We start from the raw sequence: 11,288 nt of genomic DNA on the forward strand, positions 1-11,288 counted from the left end.
TGGAAAAATCAAGAATAATTGGTTTTAAAATCATCTGTCAGGATATTACGGTTAAATTTTATTTTCGGAGAAAACTCGATTTTTCTGATACGCGCCATACAAAGATTTTGAAAAAAAAAAAATATAATTAATTATTTCTCCAACCAAATTAGCTAAGATTAATTTTTGGACATAATAAAACCAAACAAAAGCTATTCCAATAAAAAAATTCAAAATTAATACTTCGGTTTCTATTTCTATGAAGGCCGATTTTCAGCCCACAGTGCGGCCGCCATCTTGGATTCCAAAATGGTCATCATTTTCGAAATCTGCACTCCCTAAAACCTATGAAACGATATCCATGACGACTTTTATGACAGTGCACGGCCGCCATCTTGGATTCCAAAATGGTCATCATTTTCGAAATCTGCACTCCCTAAAACCTATAAAACGATATCCATGACGACTTTTATGACAGAGTGCACGGCCGCCATCTTGGATTCCAAAATGGTCATCATTTTCGAAATCTGCACTCCCTAAAACCTATAAAACGATATCCATGACGACTTTTATGACAGATTGCACGGCCGCCATCTTGGATTCCAAAATGGTCATCAATTTCGAAATCTGCACTCCCTAAAACCTATAAAACGATATCCATGACGACTTTTATGACAGAGTGCACGGCCGCCATCTTGGATTCCAAAATGGTCATCATTTTCGAAATCTGCACTCCCTAAAACCTATAAAACGATATCCATGACGACTTTTATGACAGAATGCACGGCCGCCATCTTGGATTCCAAAATGGTCATCATTTTCGAAATCTGCACTCCGTAAAACCTATAAAACGATATCCATGACGACTTTTATGGCAGAGTGCACGGCCGCCATCTTGGATTCCAAAATGGTCATCAATTTCGAAATCTGCACTCCCTAAAACCTATAAAACGATATCCATGACGACTTTTATGACAGAGTGCACGGCCGCCATCTTGGATTCCAAAATGGTCAATATGTTCGAAATCTGCACTCCCTAAAACCTATAAAACGATATCCATGACGACTTTTATGACAGAATGCACGGCCGCCATCTTGGATTCCAAAATGGTCATCATTTTCGAAATCTGCACTCCCTAAAACCTATAAAACGATATCCATGACGACTTTTATGACAGAGTGCACGTCCGACATCTTGGATTCCAAAATGGTCATCATTTTCGAAATCTGTACTCCCTAAAACCTATAAAACGATATCCATGACGACTTTTATGACAGAGTGCACGGCCGCCATCTTGGATTCCAAAATGGTCAATATTTTCGAAATCTGCACTCCCTAAAACCTATAAAACGATATCCATGACGACTTTTATGACAGAATGCACGGCCGCCATCTTGGATTCCAAAATGGTCATCAATTTCGAAATCTGCACTCCCTAAAACCTATAAAACGATATCCATGACGACTTTTAAGACAGAATGCACGGCCGCCATCTTGGATTCCAAAATGGTCATCATTTTCGAAATCTGCACTCCCTAAAACCTATAAAACGATATCCATGACGACTTTTATGACAGAGTGCACGGCCGCCATCTTGGATTCCAAAATGGTCAATATGTTCGAAATCTGCACTCCCTAAAACCTATAAAACGATATCCATGACGACTTTTATGACAGAATGCACGGCCGCCATCTTGGATTCCAAAATGGTCATCATTTTCGAAATCTGCACTCCCTAAAACCTATAAAACGATATCCATGACGACTTTTATGACAGAGTGCACGGCCGACATCTTGGATTCCAAAATGGTCATCATTTTCGAAATCTGTACTCCCTAAAACCTATAAAACGATATCCATGACGACTTTTATGACAGAGTGCACGGCCGCCATCTTGGATTCCAAAATGGTCAATATTTTCGAAATCTGCACTCCCTAAAACCTATAAAACGATATCCATGACGACTTTTATGACAGAATGCACGGCCGCCATCTTGGATTCCAAAATGGTCATCAATTTCGAAATCTGCACTCCCTAAAACCTATAAAACGATATCCATGACGACTTTTAAGACAGAATGCACGGCCGCCATCTTGGATTCCAAAATGGTCATCATTTTCGAAATCTGCACTCCCTAAAACCTATAAAACGATATCCATGACGACTTTTATGACAGAGTGCACGGCCGCCATCTTGGATTCCAAAATGGTCAATATTTTCGAAATCTGCACTCCCTAAAACCTATAAAACGATATCCATGACGACTTTTATGACAGAATGCACGGCCGCCATCTTGGATTCCAAAATGGTCATCATTTTCGAAATCTGCACTCCCTAAAACCTATAAAACGATATCCATGACGACTTTTATGACAGAGTGCACGGCCGCCATCTTGGATTCCAAAATGGTCAATATGTTCGAAATCTGCACTCCCTAAAACCTATAAAACGATATCCATGACGACTTTTATGACAGAATGCACGGCCGCCATCTTGGATTCCAAAATGGTCATCATTTTCGAAATCTGCACTCCCTAAAACCTATAAAACGATATCCATGACGACTTTTATGACAAGAGTGCACGGCCGCCATCTTGGATTCCAAAATGGTCATCATTTTCGAAATCTGCACTCCCTAAAACCTATAAAACGATATCCATGACGACTTTTATGACAGAGTGCACGGCTGCCATCTTGGATTCCAAAATGGTCAATATTTTCGAAATCTGCACTCCCTAAAACCTATAAAACGATATCCATGACGACTTTTATGACAGAATGCACGGCCGCCATCTTGGATTCCAAAATGGTCATCATTTTCGAAATCTGCACTCCCTAAAACCTATAAAACGATATCCATGACGACTTTTATGACAGAGTGCACGGCCGCCATCTTGGATTCCAAAATGGTCATCAATTTCGAAATCTGCACTCCCTAAAACCTATAAAACGATATCCATGACGACTTTTATGACGAGTGCACAGCCGCCATCTTGGATTCCAAAGTAGAAGTCTACTTGAAACGGTACCGTACGGTACCCTTTCAACTGTAGCGGTACCGTTTGAAAAATGTACCTATTACATTTTATTTATTCGGGTACCGTTACAGTTGTATAGCTTTTCAATTGATACCCTTAGTTTAGGTATCGGTCTTGTGCGATTTTATTCGGGTACCGTTAGCTTTGGATACCTATTCAATTGATACCCTTTGTGTAGGTATCGGTCGTTTGCGATTTTATTCGGGTACCGTTACAGTTCTATAGCTTTTCAATTGATACCCTTAGTTTAGGTATCGGTCTTGTGCGATTTTATTCGGGTACCGTTAGCTTTGGATACCTATTCAATTGATACCCTTATCTTAGGTATCGGTCTTTTGCGATTTTATTCGGGTACCCTTAGCTTTGGATACCTATTCAATTGATACCTTTATTTTAGGTTACCGGTCTTTTGCGGTTTTTCAGTCCCTGGTGTACACACAAGAATACCAATTTGTGACGATTTGCATTTATTCAGAGCGCCGCAATATCACCATTGAAAATTAATGTAAATCAAAAAATGAATTCCTCAAAAGACGCTAATTTCTTTTTCGATCAAATCGATCTCATACCGTCTAAAGAATACAATACTTACCTACTAGGAGATCCCGTCTGGACTGGGGGTTGGCCTATTCTTATTTTTTCTTGCATAGGGGTAACAAACTGGTAAAAATTGTCTTACGTAATAAATGAATAGCGCTATGAACGTCGTTAAAAATATTTGAATTATCAAAAATATGTTCATGTGCAAAAATTAACATTTTAATTTTTTTTGTTTAAGATTTTTGGCGATTCAAGAGTATTTTTTTATATATCAATTATTGTTAACGAAGTTCTTATATTATATGAAACGGAAAACTATCCTTGCGAGAGTCATTGGGCTCGACATCGGAACTGACGTCGGCTTCGATGGAGCTGGCGGCCGATTGGCTTCGATTAGCTGACGGCCGGATGTATCTAATAAGCCCTATAATGTCCGCAGCGGTTGAAATTCTAAAAGACAAATGTTGCGATGAGTACTTTCCTTGTTCGATCTACGAACAAAAAGAGGACATTTCCGAGAACGTTCGGGAAAATTAAATAAAACTAGTTAGGTAAATATAATTCTTCGTATAATTTACCTATATTTATTGTCCGTTTGGTATAGAAAGCTTAAAATTCATATATATATAAATCTACTTCGGTGCGAGCTGACCTCTACCGTCTACCTAATTAAGGAAATCACCCCAAATAAATAGGTACACATTAAAGTGATAATAGAAAAAAAAATCGAAGTAATATTACCTATATCCCGAATTATCCCAGATATTCAAATAACAGTAAAATGGGGTTGGCTGGTCGAAGTATTCTACAAATGGCGCCAGCATAGGTTGCCTTATCAATCCCTATATAGAATTGGGTCAAATATTTTGTTTTTTGTTTTGGAGTTTTATGGCCTGCATGTCAGCTCTTTAAGAGTCCGCAGAAAGCTCGGTTCTCCATACAAACTTGCATAAGAACTATCAAGACTCCCCTCTCACCCCCTTGTAAAAAAATAAACATGGTCGACCCCTTTCCGCCCTAAATCGTCTCACGTAATAAATGAACGGACCCTTATGTATACTTTTGGGATAAAAAACGGTTTACCTATTCAAAGCTCATCAAACAGTCTAAAATAATCATGACTAAAAATTTTTGAGTAGTCAATTTTTTTAGAAATCATCTTTATATCATCTTTTTTCTCAGGATAGATGATAGTAGCGCTGTCTCTCTCTTCCTTCGTCATGTCCTTGTCGCCCCAGCCCCAAGAATTGGAGCCATCTCCTGTCCTTTTCATTCTCCTCTGGATCATGTCATCGGGCACCGTTTTGAGGTCATACGCCCAGCCAATGAGAGCAAAGAAGTCTATGAACCATTTTGTAAAGTTTAGGTAATTTTTTCCTAGTTCTGCTGACCTGGAAACAAAAAATACTTTTAATAGCAAATATTTAACATATTTTGATTTGTTGTTTCAAGTATAAATATTACTACACTCGCGCGCTGGTGTGGGACGCTACCTGCGTCGCACGCGATGTCCTACAGCGACCAGCAGACATGCCGGGGCAGCGCGAGAACGACACAACATATATAGCCATAGATATATATATATATATATAGCTGTCTCGGCGCCAACTACGAGTTCGTAACGTTCGGCGTCTCGACGCCCGGGCCGCGGGGCCGAGGTGCGCGCGGGGCGAGGTGGCTCCCGAGCGGGGGAGCGAGGGAGCGAGGGAGCGAGGGAGCGAGGGAGCGAGGGAGGCGACAAGGGAGGCAACGGGAGACCCTCGCGCGACCAGCTTTCTGGCGCAAAGACTCGCTATTGCGATACAGCGCGGGAATGCAGCCTGCGTGATGGGCACTCCGCCAAGAGGCCAAGGGTTGGAGGGTAAATTTAGTTATTTTATTTTTTGAGTTATAGGTAGGTTTAGTTATATTAGTTTATCTTATAAGTAGTTACTCTGTTCTAGCATTCTGTTACTTCGCATCAGTGCACTCACGCTTACAATATGGGATCGAGCTGTGGGCAACGGCCGCCGAATGGGAGAGGGTTTTCCGCCTCGACTGGGGGGGGGGGGTCTTCTCCATCTCTACACCATTGCCAGGTTGCCTGGGCCCCTGGGCCTGGGCCTCGTGGGCCCTGGTGGTCAGTTACTGCATTCAGAAGATATGTAAGGATCTGTCTGTTTACTAAATACGAACCTGTAGTCCCACGGGAAGGTGTGGTGGTAGTTGTGGAACCCTTCCCCCAGGGTCATCATGTTACAGGTGGTGTTCTGCCGCGGACATATCGTTCTGTCGTACGGCCTAGTGCCGTACCTACAACAAATAAACAGGCTGTCAAAAATACAGGCACATATAGCATCAAGCATGACATACAGGATGTAACAAAAATAATGGGGCTCCGTGTAAGGGTATATTTGGTACCGTGTTCTGATTTTTTAACGTCGGAGACCGAAGCACATTGCTCTACAAGCCTACAGTAGACGGTGTACTCATTTATGAGGTATGCTGTGGACCAGATGCTTTCTCCTAAGAGCCTGGGTCCAGCGTCGGCCCTGGAATTCAATACACTGTAACTACGACAGACAAATCACTGCACTGCAGATACAGTGTATTGGATTCACAGAGTACCGGTGACCTAAGCACATTACTCTACAGTACACACTAAACTAACTTATAGGCTATGCTGTTGACAAACAAGATGCTGTTGAGGTTAAGGACGAATCGCAGCAGGGTGACGTGCCACGCTGTGACGATATCTTCTCCCCAGAGTGTCGGTATAAGGTTTGACTAACTTATGCGCTATGCTGTTGACGTGCCACGCTGTGATAATGCTCTCTCTCCAAAGTGTATGAACATCGGCAGACCAAATCACATCGCTCTACAGTACACAGTTGAGTCACTTATGGACTATGCTGGTTGACATGCCACGCTATGATGATGCTCTCTCTCCAAAGTGAATGAGCGTCGGCAGACCGAAGCACATTGCTCTACAGTACACAGTTGACTCACTTATGAGCTATGCTGTTGACCAACAAGATGCTGTTGAGATTGAGGACGAATCGCAGCAGGTTGACGTGCCACGCTGTGACGATATCTTCTCCCCATAGTGTCGGTATGAGCGTCGGGAGACCGAAGCACATAGCCCCGAACAAAGGCACTTTGTGTCTGAAAAGACAGACATTTTTAAATCATTCATGAATACCTACTTTTTGACCCAGCGAACCGAAAGTCAGTGGTGTAGCTTAATGTAATCTAGCGTGGGGAAGTTGCATCTGCGAGGCCATTTTTTTCAACTCTCTCAATGTAATAAAAAGAGTGGCTTTGTCCCCTTAAATGCAACGCTGTGGGCTTTGTAATAGGTACGCCACTGGCCAGTCTACGTTTCAGCCTGGGCTAAATATCTTCACACGTCCGGTGGTCGCATTTCTCTACTGTACCTCGTGTTATTTTATTAGCAAGTTTTGCAGGTAATTAATTACTTACATTTATGTTTTTTTTTTCAAAATGGCGGATTTGGCGGGTTCTGCAATTCACAAAGTCACAATTACAAGAATTAAAATCAATCCAAACCGGCCACGGACGATGCAACTTCTTCCGGCACAAGTGGCGTTGGACGCACACTGACAAATCCTCGATCTTTAAGTACGTGCCGTCCTAATTAGGGTGGTCAATCAAAATGCGAAGAGAGCATCCTACCTTCCTAATTAGTTTACTTTTTATTATGCGTACTTCCAAAACGCGGTTACACCTTGTGACTAAGTCATTCAAGATTCTGAATTAAGTATGATCCAATCGCTCTTAACCACCTGAGCTACCGAACCTGACCAGAAGCGAACTTATCCTTCTTTTTTTATGCGATAGTCAGCAAACGAGCAAGCGAGCCTCCTGATGAAGTGGTCGGGTTTAGTTTGTTTAGAGGTCGCAAGTTGGAATCTAACTCGAAGTGGTAAATTTTTCAAATTCTTACTTCTTCTGAAAGCGCAGCACGGGGTTGCTGTAAATATCACTCATATCAGTAGTTTTGCCGCGCTCCTTCACGTCGGGGTGTTTCCTCACACACAGCCAGCCGATGTGCGAGAACAGCATGCCCCTGTTGGAGTTGTGCGGGTCCGCGTCGGTGTCGCTGTGCTTGTGGTGCAGGCGGTGGTTCCGCACCCAGTCCGTCGCCGTGTTTTGGAAGCCTGATAGAGATTATAAATATGTATGTATACCTAGTATATAGTAGTATAGGGTAGTAAAGTAAGATGTCTCAGATATCACAAAATATATCAGATTAAACATGTGGTTTGATCTGTGGCTTTCTTATTCTCACCGATGCAATTGAAGAGCATGAGCATAATCTCCAGAGGCGGCTTGACCTTGAACGAGCGGTGCGACCAGAGGCGATGCGCGCCGCACACCACGCCCAGCTCGCCCATCAGCAACCACAAGTACGCTACGAAGCACATAGTACTTTATACAATCGTGATATAATGAAGAGCTTTTCAGTCGAATGTTTAGGCCACGAAGCTTGCTGAGTGTTCTAAATAAGGTGCGAGATTGAAAAGCTTCGTTATATCACTATTATTTACAATGTTTTTCTATGAGTCAACTAAAATAAAGCATTTTCTACTATACAACCTAAATAATTAAACACAAACAGATAAGTATCGCAGTAAATAAAAAGATATAACAAAAGACATAAACGGGCTTCTATTTAATTAAAAAGAAGTTCGTTGATGTCTTTTGTTCTATCTGTTGTGATATTATGTGATTGGTCAATTTCATTAGAGTTCTCTAAAGGAGTTCAACAGGAGTTGAACAGTAGAAAAAATAAGTAAAGTTGTTGCTTGGGAGCTGACACGAAGCGCTGTACACGAGACGAGAGTTAGGCCGTCGACTCAGACAGAAGAGGGAGGGTGTCGACAAAATTAACTGATTAATGGAAGCCATTTATTTGAAATCAAACAAAACAAACGTCAGACTTAAGCAGCTCTATGGCTCTTGTTAGTAAAATGTAGTCAGTGTTCAAAAAGTGATGAATAATATTAATTATTGTACAGGATTTATGGGATAGGTACATCCTATTACTGACGGTGCCAGTGCCACGTCATCTTAGTATAGTGTTTTCTATACGTATAGTGTACGAGTATATACTTCCTAACTCATCTGATTATACTCGTGCGACTGATTGCAGATATAAAACAAAATGAAAAAATACATACCAAAGAAAATAGTTTTCCATTGTGCCGCAGTGAAGCACAGATATAGACCATAGACAGCAGAGATGTGACCAGCGATATGCAGAAACAAGTTGAGGTAAATTATCTCATATTTTCTTGGCGGAAGCGAAGCCACGGGCGTTTCATAGCTGCGCAGAGTTACTTTTTTGGACTCTCGTGGAAGCATACCTTTGTTTTAGTACCTGTGATTTAAAAAAATGGAACAATTGTTAGCGCTTAAAATTACATCTATACATGGTTACCGAGCACGCCGAGCATATATTGTAGGAAAACCGGTCGGTCTCCCTACAAAAAACACCGGGCGACCTTTTTGTAGTTCTAACTGCTTCAATATTACATCTAGGTTTTGTAAAGGGATACGGTCTATCTGAGGTGGGGAATGTAAACGCTCGACGTAGATTTCTGATAATCTATAATAATATTTTTTCTTCAAATCAGTATAATACAAATATCGACTACTTATCGTTGATGCTTGCCGCTTTCCGAATCAATCGCCTTGAGATCTTTATTCCTTCAGCAGGGCAATAGTTAATTCTGAATTCAAATAATCGCTGCCAGTTATCAACCACGAGACTGTAAAGGTTGAAAACGAAACGAGAGAGAAACCTGTGCGGATGGTTTGGACACGAGCTACCTTGAACAAGGCTAACTCACAGCGAATGGTGATTAGGAAAATTATTATACTCTGTAGGGGCCTGGAGTAGGTAGGAGCCTGTAGTTAGGGTAGGATAGGACAGGGTGTAGTTTTGTTATGATGATCGCCACTTCTACCCGAGGAGGCGAGATATGTGAAGGTTGGAAACCTTCACAGTACACACATAGTCACGGGGCACACTTGCCAACAAGGCAACGCGTTTTTAATACCACAAAAAAAACTGAAATTAGAAACTGTTTGGAAGAAACTGGAATTAACTATTTAATTCATTGTGGAATTTGTGTCCTTTGCATTCTGGAAGATAAATTGTCAGTTTGTCCACCGATTCCAGAGAATAAAAAACAGCCAAGAGCATATGTCGGGCCTTGCCCAGTGTAGGACACCCGTCCGTCAAAATAGACTGTTGTAAAAAACCCAAAAATGACCTTTCAAGGAAAACTATAGCGAACCGATCAGGAGCAAAGCTGCGTACGTATAGACAGACGGACATGACGAAACTATAAGGGTTCCTAGTTGACTACGAAACCATAAAAAAACCCTATCCGAGCGGATGTGGTGAAAATAACTTACCTCTTTGTTAACTAACACTGACACAAACTAAAACAAACACGGAAGAGCTCTTCTTTATATTGTCGGTACTCGCCATGACACCGCGTCACACATGTTTACGAGGTTTTACATAGTTTCACTCTACAAAGGGGTCTTGTAATAAAACCGTACAAAGTTAAAGACTGAATGTATTCAAGTTAACAGGCATTTTATAGCCATCTAAATTGTAATATCGTCAGAAAGTATACTTCTGAGAGATTTATGCCCTTATAAAAAAAAAACAACGGATTGCACTCCGGGAGTGCCGGTAAGTAATATATGTATAACATATACAGAGTAATTCATGAGACGTGAGCAGGACTACAGCCTACACAATCAGTAAATGTTAATGAATCGTTCACCATCATATTAAGTAAAACAATCACGCTTCTTTTCTGTTATTTAACTTTTTGGTAAGGAAAAATTTGAGTATCTACAATCATGGACACCCAACAACACAAAGATACAATACAACACAATTAAAAAAGATTAAACCTCTTTAACCGTTATGACGACAGCACTTTGATTATGAAGAAAATAAAATGTCACACTTGAATGAGATACGATTTTTCAAAAGTAACCAGGCTTCGATTACATTCAATCTGCACGTCACCATGTCACGTGTCCCTGTTACGAATTTTCAATCTGACGGTCACGTGACACCTGACGCGAGTTTAACATTTTATCCCCATCACAAAAAGTGCACAGCGCCACTAAAGAAGTTTTCACTTCAAAAATAATCACGAGATTGAAATCTACATCATACTAAAATTTCGTGAAATTTGAGTGAAACGACTATTTCCCTATGTTTGCTGTGGGGTCCTCTGGTTGTCACCCGACCATCACGATGATATTACAATAAAATGGCTGGTAAATTAAATAATTTATTGCCATAAGTTCAGAGCCATTTGATTGTATTCTCATAGTCACTAAAAGTTGATTTTTCTTTCATTATTCTTTGGAGTTAGTCACCTGACGATTAAAGCATTTCAAAAAATTATATACAAAATTAGGATGTCATTAAACTCACCGATTTACGTTCCTAAATTTGTTTTCATTTTTGTGAGAAACAACACTATGGTTGGTGGTGGACACGTTGAGAAATAGTTGACGGTTGTCAATGTGTTGACCACGGTTGCCTTAATGTATTTTGTTAATACTATTTAAATAATGTACTTAAATAAATGAATTTTAATTTCATGTAATTTGTTGCATAGTATATTGACATGTGTCACTCACTTTTTCACTCAAAAAATCCTCCACATATTTCGGTCCATAACGAGGA

General features: G+C 40.8%; 1 protein-coding gene across 2 annotated transcripts; it reads right to left on the bottom strand.

Annotated features, from left to right (window-relative positions):
- Positions 1-4,111: 4,111 nt before the first annotated feature.
- LOC133532342 (acyl-CoA Delta(11) desaturase-like) lies at positions 4,112-10,087 on the bottom strand. Of its 2 annotated transcripts, none has more exons than XM_061870944.1 (7): positions 9,986-10,087; positions 8,743-8,942; positions 7,851-7,973; positions 7,506-7,719; positions 6,548-6,703; positions 5,735-5,851; positions 4,112-4,950 (listed from the first exon to the last, which is right to left on the bottom strand). In XM_061870944.1, the coding sequence occupies exons 2-7, from the start codon at positions 8,924-8,926 to the stop codon at positions 4,647-4,649; spliced, it is 1,098 nt and encodes a 365-aa protein (XP_061726928.1). In that variant the 5' UTR covers positions 8,927-8,942; positions 9,986-10,087; the 3' UTR covers positions 4,112-4,646. The 2 variants fall into 2 exon arrangements, with proteins under 2 accessions (XP_061726928.1, XP_061726929.1); XM_061870945.1 differs by lacking the exon at positions 9,986-10,087 and adding an exon at positions 9,841-9,863.
- Positions 10,088-11,288: the final 1,201 nt, after the last annotated feature.

This window comes from Cydia pomonella, chromosome 27 (assembly GCF_033807575.1).
Source record: "Cydia pomonella isolate Wapato2018A chromosome 27, ilCydPomo1, whole genome shotgun sequence".
NCBI classification, from domain to species: Eukaryota; Metazoa; Arthropoda; class Insecta; order Lepidoptera; family Tortricidae; genus Cydia; species Cydia pomonella.

What these genes read in the sequence shown, in the direction of transcription:
- LOC133532342 (XM_061870944.1), bottom strand. Translation starts at nt 8,926, where the DNA reads ATGCTTCCACGAGAGTCCAAAAAAGTAACTCTGCGCAGCTATGAAACG. An exon ending in GTCAACAGCATAGCTCATAA is followed by an intron (nt 5,852 to 6,547) that starts GTGAGTCAACTG and finishes TATTTGTTGTAG; the next exon opens with GTACGGCACTAGGCCGTACG. An exon ending in ACCTTCCCGTGGGACTACAG is followed by an intron (nt 4,951 to 5,734) that starts GTTCGTATTTAG and finishes TTTTGTTTCCAG; the next exon opens with GTCAGCAGAACTAGGAAAAA.